Source organism: Lethenteron reissneri, chromosome 25 (assembly GCF_015708825.2).
Source record: "Lethenteron reissneri isolate LAM-NWPU_2019-01 chromosome 25, ASM1570882v1, whole genome shotgun sequence".
Classification (NCBI taxonomy): domain Eukaryota; kingdom Metazoa; phylum Chordata; class Hyperoartia; order Petromyzontiformes; family Petromyzontidae; genus Lethenteron; species Lethenteron reissneri.
In genome coordinates this window covers 3,151,210-3,164,903 of record NC_083803.1, presented here as the reverse complement: position 1 = coordinate 3,164,903, position 13,694 = coordinate 3,151,210, and the positions used below count along the sequence as shown (strand labels likewise).

Genomic DNA, 13,694 nt, shown 5'->3' with positions numbered 1-13,694 from the left:
AAGACTGAACGAAAAAGATGGCACGTGGCGCGAACGTCATGGAAGGTTTTGGATGAAATCGGACGGAAGAGGAAAGCGCGTGGACGAAATATGTAATGTGGTTATAATTGAAAATGGCTGAAAGGTCAATGCGACGAAAGTCAAGATACTCTTGGGTTATTTTTTTATTAATTTCCTAGGGTAATATTACCAATAATACAGCACTTTAATTATGCATTTTTTTTGTAATTGTGCATTCTAAGCTTTCTTGGGGTGGTCTTTTAAACGATATACGCAGTATGAATGTCATTCTTATTATCTGGTTATTACATCTATAAATATATTTAATATTGCAGTTTGTTGGTGCTGCGTTGAGCCTCACCGCTCCGCGACATCTCGATGAGTCTTTTTAAGGCTCTCGTTGTTCGCCGGGTGGAACCCCTTCGTGAGCTGCTCCGTGACGGCGCTGAATCTGCCGATGCACCCCTCGTGCTTCTCCATCTCTTCCTGCAAGGTCTGCGGGGCCACACCGAGCGCGGCTGTCACAGTCGTACATCACGAATTCGGCGGCACGACGGCGTCGCTTTTGTACTGAGGTGCAGCGGGAGAGACACGCACCTTGAGGTTCCCTTCCTGACACACGGTGGCCTCCAGGGAGCCTGACAGGGCCTGGTACCGTGCCAGCTTGTAGCTGTTCTCCATCATCCTCCCGTTCACGTCCTCCAGGGCTTCTCTGTAGAGCCGCCAGTGCTCCAGTGCGGCCTGCAGGCCGATCTTCAGCTGTCCCACCTGCAGCAAAACCGGCTCCACTCAGTGCACGTCCACAGCACCCTCCGCTCAGACACGACGCATGTAACAATGCGTCGTCTTTTGAAAAGCGTGTGTACAAAGCGATTCTTTATAAATAATGAGCAGATACTATGCAATTGATAAACCTAGGCTTAGGGAGGAAAAAAAAACGAATGCACAATGATCCAAATTAGACAGTATAAATTAAACAAAGAGAACGATTATGAAATCAAATCAGTCACCCCAAACCATGGCATTTCAACAACTCATTGCAAGTGTGAATGGTTACCATCATACATGCTTTCTCTTATCTGTAGCATAGTTACACCAATAAGGTTATAACAACGTAAAAATTCCATCAAAGTCTCTAATGACACTGTGATATAAAAACATTGTGAGGAATGCATTTACGTGACCTGATGGTCCACACTGGCCCAGAGCTGATTGAGGTCCTTCAGGGTGGACATGACGGCTTCGGACACCGCAGGGCTTCGGCCCTGCCCCAGAGAGAGCCCATGGTGCTCAACCTTCTCCACCTCCTTCTCTTTCACCCGCAGCTGCTCTTCCATTTCCTGAGGCCAGTGAATCAGGAGAGCGCTCGTATAAGGACCACGTAGCAACAGGTTTAGCTCGGCGAGAGAGGCACGACTAGAACGCCGCTGGAGTCACGCACCTTCGATGAGCACGTTTGACTTCGTACGGCGTGAAAGACGTTAAACGCACGTACGTACTGGCAAAACGAAGCGAACTGACCTGGCACTCCTTGAGCGCAGTGCGGACGGACGCCTGGTCGCCGGCACGCTGGAAGCCCTGCAGCCGTGTGCTCTGCTCTTGCAGCCAGCAGCGCAGCGACTGCACACTGCTCTCGTGCTCGGCCCAGCCATCCAGGACAGCCTCCAGCTCCTGGACCTGTCAACCCCAAACATGAATTCTCTATTGAAACCGTCAGAGCAGACGGTAACGGTGCAGATTTAATTTCTACTTACACAAGTTACGTGGAAGGATTATTATGCAATAGATGAATCGATATTCGCTTCATCGACGAAGCGAATATAAAAAGAATTCACATCAGACGATAAAAATGAGACGTAAGACAGTCGATTATCAAAATGAACCGCGATCCCAAATTGTGACTGGATTATTCACGAGGCTGCAGTTGGAGGTGTGTGGAGTCCTGAGACACTTCACGCAGACTCTTGCCTTGTTGGTGACCGTTGCCTGCAGGAGCTGCCAGCGTTGGTTCATGGTTCCCAGTCGCTCGGCAAAGTCGGTCTTGTCACTACGCTTGCTTTCCACGTCTTGGCCGCTCACGTGCTGCATCGACTGGTTCACAAAGTCGATCACCAGCTGCTTGCTGCCCAGCTCCACCTTGTAGCCCTGCGATGCGACAACAGCAGCATCCACCGCGAACAAAGCGCATCGCTACTAAGCACTGCCGCACTGGCAGAGTAATGTCAATTGTACATTTACAAGTATTTCTCTAACATGTAATGAGTCAAACGAGAATCCGTGAAGTGAGAGTGTCTCCGTGCTTAAACACGGGATGGGCACTACTCATCTCTGGCCATGGATATTCCACATTCCTTCAGTGGGTGCAAGCCTATCCATGCAATGTTTAAAATTGTAAACTGTAACAGTGTCATTGCTTCCATCTGCATATACATGTGGTGCTATTTGCAGATCCACTCCTCACCCTGTACTTCTGGAGGTGTCGCTTGACAGCATCGGCTCCCGCCAGATCCTGGATCTTGATCTCATCGTCCTTCACCATCTTCTCCATCAGCTCCATCCAGTTTCCCATCTCGGTCATCGCCTCTCGGGATGGAAGTCTCTCCATCTGTGCCTGGAAGGGAGCGGACACGGGCAAGCCATGGAGAGGCCAGCTACAACAACGTACATGGAAGAAGTATTTCCCTGCAGTGCCACCAAGATGTCACTGAGATGAAGAAGCGATACATTTTTGCATCACACAAAAAACAAATGGAAATTAACCCTTATGGAAGAATTCGTTCACCTTTCCCGTGTTTTCAAATGAACCCATGCTTTTATATTATTTTTGTTTAAAATTACAGACATCAATTTGTCCTCTCTCTCTACTCTAAGTCATTGTCTAAAGATTAGCCTATTGCACCACCTCTCTGTTATTTGGCATTCTTTCATCGCTGTTGGTGAGATATGTATAGTTTGAGAAAATAAACTCGAGTTTCCTGTCATCAAAGCCACGAAACACATTTCAGCTTCTTTTCTGCTTGATGGCCCTGGCCTCCCTTGCGATCGTGAATTCCCGTCCGTGCGTCCCCCACTGCAGCCGGCGAGCCGCGTCGATGCGTCGCGCCGTGTGCCCGTCGCACCTGCTGCAGCTTGTCCTGCAGCAGGGGCACGACCGCCAGCAAGCGGCACCAGCGCTCGTCCAGCTGCGCCAGGCGAGCCCGCACGTCAGCGACATCCGCCCGCTTCAGCCGCTGCAGCTGGCCCCCCGTGCTCATGACCGACGCTTTCAGGGCCACCCTGGCGTCCACGTCTTTCGAAAAGGTCTGGGGGGGGACAATAACAGGCACAGTTGCCATCGATGTGAATATTGTTGAAACATCATGCGGAGCTGTGCGCCGTGTGTCATATGGCTCATTTACAGTTTCCCAGTTTGATTCTTGCAATTTGTATCCAATTACAGTGCTTCGTAGGAACAGTTCAGTCTGCCTGGAAAAAATATCAGAGTGTGAAGAAACAACGAACCAGGAAATCTGACAGGTGCTGCCGTGTCACATCTGGGTCCTGCGGCTCGTTGAGAACGTGCTCCCTCCAGATTGCCACCTTCGCCTCCGAGGCCTCGAGCCACTCGCAGAGTTCAGCGCTCTCCTTCTGAAACCTGACCAGTTAGCATACGAAATCAAACACGAATTCTCGTGCCCTGCAATGACATAACACCGGTAAGGCAACTGCAGCAATAGGTTTCATTCTCTGCCACGGGCCACTGGGTGCGAGCTTGGGCAACGCGGACCTGGCCGAGTGCTGAAGCAGTGCCTCCGCTCGCTGCAGCTCCCGCGCGGTGCGCGCCGAAGCGCCGAGCCAGCGCTCGCCCAGCTCCGTGAGCTGCGAGTCGAGCGCGGGGCACGACAGCCAGCCCAGCAGCTGCCGCCCGTCCTCCAGCACCGCGTGCAGCCGAGGTTGCCTCTCCGCAAGGCTCTCCTTGAGTTTCTGTCGTTTACGGTTGCGGCGCAGAGCAAAGCAGGCACAATAAGGCAAACAATCAGCATTGGTCTTGGGGACCTGATTGCTTATGGAGTGCGTCAATGAAACCCAGAAAGTCACAAAGGATATTCCATGCCCGTGAGATCAGTGCAGTCACAGGTTTAATTTATGTGGAGGTAGGTCAGAGCAGCATGAATGGCACAATGTCAGCAGCACAGTGTAAAGTGGCATGATGTCAGTGGCATGTTGTCAGTAGCAGTAGCAGTGTCACTGCATGGCAGCGGCGGTGACCTTGTAGAGGGCAGCACGGTTGGCGAGCGCCTCCTCAGTCTCATCATGCGTCCCGCTTGTGGGGAGGCCACTCTCCATGGCCTGCAGTTCTTCCGCCAGGCTACCACACTCCGCCTCCACAGAGCCCCACATCTGCAACGGAGGCAGACGGTGATCACCTGTACACCGACTTCTCCGTTCGCAAATGCTTCATTTTCGATTTAAAGCTTTCGTGACTGCAGGGATTCATCTTCTTGGTTCTTTCGGTAAAGTCATGTAGAATAGAAATAATAAAAATAAAACATAATAAAATAATTCTCACGACGTTTCGGCCACAACACAAGCAGCCGTCGTCAGGTGAAGAACAGGTCTGTCGAGAAGACAGACTCTGTCTTCTCGACAGACCTGTTATTCACCTGACGACGGCTGCTTCTTCACCTGAGGACGGCTGCTTGCGTTGTGGCCGAAACGTCGTGAGAATGATTTTATTATGTTTTATTTTTATTATTTTATTATTTCCATTCTACGTGACTTTACCGAAATAACCAAGAAGATAAATGCTTCATTGCCATGACGCCAGCGTGACGGCTAACGGCACGGCACACGGCACGCATGGTCGGTGTGTGGCGGTAGGGAGACTGCAGAGCAAAGTGAGGCCGAGGTTGAGCCTGCCGGAGCGCGGTGTGACGTAGCCGCGCGCGAGTGAGGAGGGCACCTGCAGGATGCGCTCGAGCTGGACGCCGCGCTCGTGCGCTCTGTCCTGCAGAGCGGCGGCCGCCGCCAGTAGCCCCGAGCGCAGCTTGGCATGGCGCTGCCGACTCCCACGGCACACGCTCTCAGCCAGGCCCTCGACACTCAGCTGCAGCCCCGCCAGGCTCTGGAAAAAATCCTGCGAGTGCCCACGCCAAGCACACGTCAAGCACATGACAGTGACATCACACGGAGGTATTACTTTTTAATGACACGTTAATTACACTTTTAATTAGTTAAATGTTCAGTGTGCTCAAGTGCATTAGATGGCTCCCCCCCCCCGCAGGGCCGGGTCAGGGGTGCTGTGGTGGTGAGATGTTATCTCCCTTGCCTGGTATGCAGGAGGTCATGGGTTCGATCTCGGCTCTGACGCCTGGATATTTGAAGTATGCATGTTCTCCACGTGGTTGCGTAGATTTTTGTCCGGGTCCTCCGGTTTTTCCCTCCACATTTAGAAACATGCGTTTAAGAGTATTTGGCTGCTATTAATTTCCACGTGATAAGCCACTTTGTTGAGCTATCATTTATGGCCAGGTCGCTTCTGAAAAATAGCTTTATAGCTCAGTGGGCCTTACCTGGTAATATAAAGATATGAACAGTTTGATCGTGTCCTGCCGTGTGAGTGTGCTGGAGCCAGTGTGGCCCGTTACCTTGTGCTTGTGTAGCTGGCTGGAGACTTGCTCCCGGCTGCCGGCCGAGGTGTGCGTGGCAAACGCCAGCTTCTTGTTTCCCATGTCGATCATGTCCGAGAGGTCACGCAGCGCTCGCTCCAGCTGTGCCTCCAGTGCCAGGTCATGGCCTAACTCCGCTCGCCGCGCCCCCAGCAGTCTCATCAGCTCCTCGTACGTGTCCTGGCAAGGCAACAGCAGCAGCAGGCATACCAACACACACGCATTGTCTCATAATTAGTTCTTCTGTTTAAACAAAAAATGTTTTGGTGTTTTAGTTCTGAGTTAACTCCCTATTTGAGAGACAATGGCCAACGATGTACAGTAAGATAATGAATGTCCTCGAATTCATAATAAGCTGAGTTTGACAAATGCTGTTTACTCGTAATTGGTTTTATTCTTGTAGTCTACTCGGACACGACACACTTTTTATATTCATGCACAATAACGATTGCATGTAACATCCGCTTAATTAACAGTGTGATAAGATAAGCATCCATTCATTAACTAAAGAGATATTTCCGCTGAATATTTTTTTTTTTACATATAACAAAAATATATATAATTTCAATGCAATATTGTTTAGATTTGGGCAGTTCAAAGACATTTGTGCTCTGTCACCTGCAGCCTGTGAGATTCCTGCAGGACAGCTGGATCGAGCTCCTCATGGTGATCCTTCAACGCGGACACACGCATCTCCAGCGCACGCAGGCCTGCCTCCAGATCCTCCAGCACCTGCACACACAGGGCACACGGTGCACATCACACACACCAGCATTCCATCACATCACGTAGAAGCACACATCACCAACAAGAACATATCCGTGTTCACATGCATCGCCAGCCAGGATACGTCATTTACCAATACAACGCGTACTGTTTATCAATGTACTTTCGTTTGTATTGTGAACTGCCCAATTCTAGTCGAAGTGCGTGTATAAATCGTGATAATTTTGAAACAGATAAAAGGCATTGCCTACCTGCAGTTGCTCAGAAACTTTATCCTCCAAGCTGTCAGCCAGCTTCTGCTGAATGGAGCTCTTATGGTCAGACAGGAGGCCTTGAAGTACACTCAGCTCCGTCTGAACACACGGCGAGAAACATGGATGTTTGAGGTGAAGTGCGCAAGACATTTCATCTCAAAGTGGCACTGCATTTATTATTATTATTATTATTATCTTTTGTGGACGTGAATTTAGATGAAATAAAGAGATGGCACTAGGTGGATTGGAGTGCCTTTGAAAGGCTGAATTTGATTATGAAAAGCAATTTCAAAATTTTCCTCGAGAAGAACGTTTTTAATGAGAGCATAAGACCTGGTAACCTTGGACAATGCCCCTCCCCAAAAAAACAAGAACGAACATTGAGAAAACACTTGAATGTTAGAGGCATATTATAGACTTAAGAATAGTGAGTTTTGGCAGGACATGTCAAGAGAAGGGGTGATGGCCGGTGGTCAAGACGAATGTTGGAGTAGCAGCCAAGGAATCGGACACGTCCGAGAGGATGTCCACTATGGGTGAAAATGGAGTGACGAAATCAGTTCATGTGCACGTGCTACAGCAGGTGTATTGCTGCATCGCAGGACCGTGAGAGATGATAATAGCTTTGAGAGACCGTCAAAACTGCCGAAGCTGTGAATTGAGTATGGCTCGTGACGATGTGAAACGTTCAAAATGGCCGTCGCTGTGAACCCCACTGCGGACCTGGTACTCGGTGACCTCTGCGAGGCGCCCCCTGAGCGCGTCGGAGCGCTGCTGCACCATGTGCTCGAGCGTGCCGAGCCGCTCCCCCAGCGTGGCCAGGGTCGCCCCGATCTCCGCCCCGTTTCCGGTCTCTGCGGGCAGCACGCTCAGGAACATCTGCTTCTTCACGTCCACCTCCTCAGCGATCCGCGCCACGTCCCTGTACAGTGTCTGGAAGGGGCGGCAGTCAATGATAGACGATGTTCGCGTGCGATTTTTTTTTCTCGCAGTTACTGATCGCACACTTCACTTATCTGTACGGTCATGAAAACCCATCAATGGCTCAATTTTGAATGTGTAATTTTACAGATAGCACTGATTACATGCCTATATAAGGTATTGAAAATCAACAGATTTTAAATGTTTATTCAACAACTGCAGTTATGGTGAGTAAGAACTGTTTCTTCCTGTGTTTAGTTTGTTGACCTTCCCCCACGCCTCCGATAAGCACGGTTGGCTACGTACGTTGCAAAAGAAGTTCAACATGTACACATACAACACACACAGGTGCACGAAATCCTTACTTCCTGCACACACAGGTGCGCTTCCATCTCGTCAGGCGGCGCAGCAGCACTGGCAAACAGTTTGTCCTCCACGCCGTCGAGCCACCCACTCGTGGCCTTGGAGGCCGTGAACAGCTTCTGCTCTAGCTCGAGACCGAGCTCCACCGACACAGGGTGGTGGCCCTGTTTTCAACGTAAACAAAGAGACGCTAAGAGACTGATGGGGAAAGGGCCGTTAGTAAGCACCTAAAGGTGTCCAATACATACATACATGCATACGTAAAAACATAGACACATACACGCAGATGCACACAAATAGCTTTAGGGCCTTACTAACTCCGAGCTTCCCAAAGTACACCAGTATAGACTATAGAACCATCTTGTTAACTTTCTGTGTCATTACAATATCACATGCACTGTTCTTAGTTATAAATGATTAACAATGCTGCGCCTAAAACATTTTAAACAAAATGTGTACACTGCGTGCAGAGTGAACTCCGTGCAACACGAGTCCATCCAGCAGTGGAGCAGAGGCGACAAGAGGGCGGTGGGGGAGCTGCGATCGCCCGATCAGCACCTGGAGGCCAGCGTCCTCCAGCGCCTCCTCGAGGCCGCTGTAGGTGACGAGGACGGCGTCTCGCGAGCGCTCCAGGGCCCCGTGGTCCACCAGGAATGGCGCCGCCCCAGCGCCTGCAGTGCCACTCGCTCGGCCGTACACCTTCACCATGTGGCCGGCGCACGCAGGCACACAAAGACAAAGTTCCCCCGTATAGCTTGTAACAGACTGTAGGAGCAATTGCTGTTAGCGAGCACCTATGAAGTTCGGCATGGCACACGAGGGCGTCGGTGGCCAGCACCATGCCAGGCCGCCTTTGTCTCCCTAGTGGCGATGTTTACCACACACCACACCAGGTAGACATTTGGGGCTGAGTCGACTTAGGGGAGGCCCAAGACCGGTTCAGATATAATCGTCAATGGTGTCGACCGTGAGCGGGAATCGAACTTGGATTGCTGGGTTCATAGCTCAGCGTGCTAATCACTATGCATACACGCATGCGGCACGCACTCAAAGAGTCTACATACAGAGTGTGTACGGAACATACACACGGCACGTACACGCAGCATCTACAGTTGTGTACACGATCAGAGCTTGGACACTTGGACACATGTACACCCCCCCCCCCCCACCGATATGTACTGAATCCTTACAGAATTAGTTTTGTCCTCCAGTAAAATTTAAAACTATTCCATTGAAACCTCTGCAACTCATTCATTACGTGAAGAAAACCAACAGGAATTCACACATCAGCCGCAGCAGCAATCGCGACTCGAGCTGCACCTGCATGGAGGTGTCCTGCTGCAGCGTCTCCAGCAGGATCCGTTGTTTGTTGGCCACCTCCTGGCCCAGCAGCTGCCACTTCTTACGCATCTGTCGACTGCCGTTCTCTGGCTCAAAGGAGACCTCTTCGGAGAGAGAGTCCGGACCCGCGACGACACCGCCACCCGCTTGGCTATGATGAACGAGAGAGAGAGAGCGAGACCAGGTGTCCTCACCTTGACGTTGCACGGGTTACGATGTCACGGCTCTATTGCAATACAACCACCATACCTGGCTGACCTCGTCAAGCAGCATAAGCCATCACACATGAACTCTCGTCATCCTCGCAGCGGACTTTGCCTAGCCATCACAGCATCACACACTTTCAGATGTGCTTCTACGGCCATCTGGAAGGCACTTCCTTCCAATATTAGAAGGCACTGAAGCTATGCACTTTTAAATCTAGATTGAAAACTCACGTCTTTCGAACAGTTTTTTGTCTTCCGTTTGTTGTCCTTCCCCGCACCTCCGATTAGCACGGTTGGCTTCGTATGGTGCGAAAGTAGTTCAACATACGTATGTACATACATAAAAGACGTGGATTTATAGAGCAGTGCCCAGAAGCAATGGCAGAAACAATTGCATCTCAGGACGCTGTACAACACACGTGGTGATAAGTGCTCACGTAATAGAAGTCATCATGGGACCTCCTTTGCCAGTACCAAAATATGAGAATATTTTTTCCGACAACAAAACAGGTGTCGAGATGTTAAAACACCAAACTGAAACCTTTTACAAGGAATCATGTCTGCATTAACCACAATGCTTGTGGTCAGAATATGCAATGTATCTTTAAACTGTCACAGAGCTGAACTAAAACACCCCAGCTGAACAGAATTCTGAATCTGTCAGGCACGTAGCAGTACACCGCTTTAGAATACACCATAATGACGAGGGAGACACATAAGGAAAGTCTTTGGTGTGTGTTCCTGTGATGCCACGCGTGCAGGCCGTACCCGCTCTGGGCTTCATTGCTGTGCGAGAGGAGCAGCTCCCCCTGGCTTGCCACCGACTTGAGGAGGCTCTTCTGCTCCGCCAGCTGCTGCTCCAGCTCCTGCTGAAGCCCCGTGCGTGAAAACAACAGTCGGCACCGTTCACACCATCGTCAGCCACAATCGACGGAGTCGACTTCACATGCGTTCCTTGATGCTCGACTCATTGCCCTCTCCTCGTACAGCACAGCCATAGAAACTCTCTCTCTCTCTTCGTCTCTCTTTCCAGTCCCATATAACTTGACTCGATTGAGTTGTCTCCCACTTCCTTTTCTAAGCCTTCTTGATACAGACATCAATGCCTCCAATAATGACCAATGATGCCAATTATCCTCTTGGTTCTTTGCAGCTGATGTGAATTTTGATTATGTTTTATTATTATTTTATTATTTCCCTTCTATGTGACTTTACCGAAATAACCAAGAAGATGAATCCATGCAGTCACAAAAGCATTACATCGAAAGATGCCAATTATGTATACAGGATAGCCTCAACGAGTCAAATTGCTCTTATTTAAGAGGATCCTACATTGGGATGATCGCCCTATACCATTCATGATTATTTGGCTTGTGGGAGGATAACAAAGCACCTGGGAGAAAACCCAAACAATGACGGGCTAACACCCAAAACGCTGCACGGACACACTCGGTGCACACTCAAGCAAGCACAAACCGTTTTGCTCCACAGTTAACGTTCCACTCCTCATAACTCACCGGCGGTACGCCAGTGGTGTTCTCATAGAGAGCCTGCAACTGTAAGGAGCGAGTGTCCGCGGCCAGGGCAGGGGCCCTCACCTTCTGTCTCTGCATCGTGTCCTGGCGAACCACGTGCCGCGCTTTGGCCTCACTCAGCCACTCCTGGATGCTGGGCCCGGCCTCCACCGTGCCGTCGTCCGCGATGCCCACGCACGCCTCCTGCCGTGTGGGACACACGCCCGGGTCAAGGGGCTGCACGGGACGCGACGTCGGCAGCAGCACGGTGTGTGCGGCACACGGCATCGGCAGCCACGCGAAGCCTGAGCTCTGGCTCAAGTGGAACACGAGGTAAGTAAGTATTTGGCACGCATTGATTCACTTCCCTACTGCCACCTCCCAACACTGCAACGGCGGTGGTTTGCCACAAAGTCATGATTTGATACAATAAATCAATTATTTGTTGCATCATTAACTTACTGTCTTGTGTTACTGTTATTATTACCCTCTATTTTCCTAGTTTTTACATATTTTTTCTTCGCTCACTTTCTGTAAACGCTACCTTGAGCATATTTACATACAATTTCCACGACTTGTGAAATTATCAATTCTTCCACGCAACATTTTAACGCACGCACGGGTATCATGAGTGTACAGAATGGATTCTAATGGATACATCAACAATTTATTACATGCCTGGGAAGTGGTGCTGCACGGTCATTAACTCGAACGCTGGAGGTTTTACAAATAAGTGCTTTCATCCTCATGGGATGAGCACACAGCTCTTGTGAAGTTGACGTTTGAGTGGTTATCCAAGCTCGACCCTGTGGTGACACTACTTAACTTAGCCTGTGTTTCACTTGAATGGCCTTTGGACATAAAAAAAATTGGCAATCTTGTCAACATATGACTTGTTAAATCGAATTTTAGATCAGTTAGGAATATGATTAACTGCAAAAATAAAGTTGAAAAAATGTAAATCAGCATCATACTAAAGGTGATTAAATGTGATAGCATGTTAATGTCCTCCCAAAAGGTTTGGATGTTTTCTTTAATTACTTCACATGATTCCATTTCATTGACCAAGAAAGCGACACTGCAAACAGCTAATTATGTATCTGTATCTGTGATACTCTTTTTTTTTTATCAGCACACTGCACACAAGCAAAATATAGGCACTTTACTGTATTAGTTTCTCTCTTCGCAGCTGCCGCGCCAAGACAAGACAACTTTGCCTGCAGCAAAACAAGGTTCATACATCGCGTGCCAAAATAAGTGTAAAAATATGACCATTACAGAACACTGTTAATTCAAGTCAGTGTAAAATAAAAACATTTTCCGCTACATTAATAAATTAAATCATTTAAATAATTTACCAATGAAGGTTAAATTAACTTTTGGTAACCATGTACAAAATACTGACTGCTATACACACACACACGTGAGAAATCACTTGAAAGCATTTACACTTGGTGCTGCTTACTCATCCACTCTGTAATGTATAGGGTGGAGTGGTGGCATCTTGGTTAGCACACTGAACTATCTGAACCAAGGATCCTGACTCCATGACATGAGTTCAACAACACGGTTAACATCAGTGGCGAGTGATATCTCAATCAGTACTGATGCCCCCCTCTCCGTCCGCCCACCCCCTTTTAAAAAGCTGCAGAGGCCAGCATTTGGAATTTGGAAGTGTGGTCTAACAAACAACCCTCATGATTGACACGCATTCATGTCAACCCCTTATCAATGTTCTTAGGTTTTTTTGGTAAAGTCACGTAGGTAAAACATCAAAATAATGAAAATAAAATAAAATAAAAATCACGACGTTTCGGAGGCATTTTTATTTTATTTCATTTTCATTAATTTTGATGTTTTACCTACGTGACTTTACCGAAAAAACCTAAGAATATGAATCCTTGCAGTCACGAAAGCTTCAAATCTACCCTTATCAATGCCCTACCTTATTGCAGACCAATTCAGACCAAATTGGTCACCCTGTGCCTCTAATAAATCACAACGTTAATCCTATACACTACACTATACACTACACTATACACTACACTACTACACACTACACTAAACACTACACTAATACACACGACACTATACACAAACTATACACTCCCATACACTACTACACACTACACTATACAGTACACGATACCATACCTGTCAATCCCTTATCAGTGCCCTACCTTATTACAGATCAATTCGGACCTTATTGGCCACCCCGTGCCCTTATAAATCTCAACGTTCATCCTACAAAGTCCCATCACAAGGGAGAAACACAAACAAATAGACAAAAAAAATTGTACTCAATTTCCCTGTACAAGAATATGGGTAAACCGTATGGGTTGACAGGTATGGACACGGCACAGGGACTGTACATTATTATTACTCTTAATAATTATATGGCGGGTATTGCTTGGCAATGAAGTCACGAAAGATTTGGGTGAGCAGTCACTCTGTGTCTGTGCGAGTAATCAAGCCGGATGGCAACTCCAGATTCTAGATTTGAAGCTTTCGTGACTGCAATGATTCATATTCTTAGGTTTTTTCGGTAAAGTCACGTAGGTAAAAACATTAAAAAGTAAAATAAAATAAAAATCACGACGTTTCGGAGGCAACACAAGCTTCCGTCTTCAGGTGGTACCGTCACAGCCACGACAGCTGTATCAAGTAAATGAGAGATTGCAGGAGCTACCACTCCGTTTATATAATGGTTGGAGAAGGTGG

The 13,694-nt window shown here is 48.4% G+C and overlaps 1 protein-coding gene across 1 annotated transcript in view; it reads right to left on the bottom strand.

The window, feature by feature from the left end:
* Positions 1 to 13,694, bottom strand: part of SYNE1 (spectrin repeat containing nuclear envelope protein 1) — a 163,708-nt gene that overhangs the window by 45,099 nt on the left and 104,915 nt on the right. Inside the window, 20 exon segments of the mRNA XM_061558914.1 lie at positions 362 to 495; positions 598 to 768; positions 1,185 to 1,340; positions 1,522 to 1,677; positions 1,969 to 2,145; positions 2,462 to 2,611; positions 3,120 to 3,302; positions 3,502 to 3,634; positions 3,767 to 3,963; positions 4,249 to 4,380; positions 4,943 to 5,116; positions 5,628 to 5,828; positions 6,267 to 6,380; positions 6,626 to 6,727; positions 7,352 to 7,561; positions 7,915 to 8,076; positions 8,471 to 8,611; positions 9,233 to 9,404; positions 10,228 to 10,328; positions 11,058 to 11,177. Coding sequence (XP_061414898.1) covers positions 362 to 495; positions 598 to 768; positions 1,185 to 1,340; positions 1,522 to 1,677; positions 1,969 to 2,145; positions 2,462 to 2,611; positions 3,120 to 3,302; positions 3,502 to 3,634; positions 3,767 to 3,963; positions 4,249 to 4,380; positions 4,943 to 5,116; positions 5,628 to 5,828; positions 6,267 to 6,380; positions 6,626 to 6,727; positions 7,352 to 7,561; positions 7,915 to 8,076; positions 8,471 to 8,611; positions 9,233 to 9,404; positions 10,228 to 10,328; positions 11,058 to 11,177 — 3,086 coding nt within the window.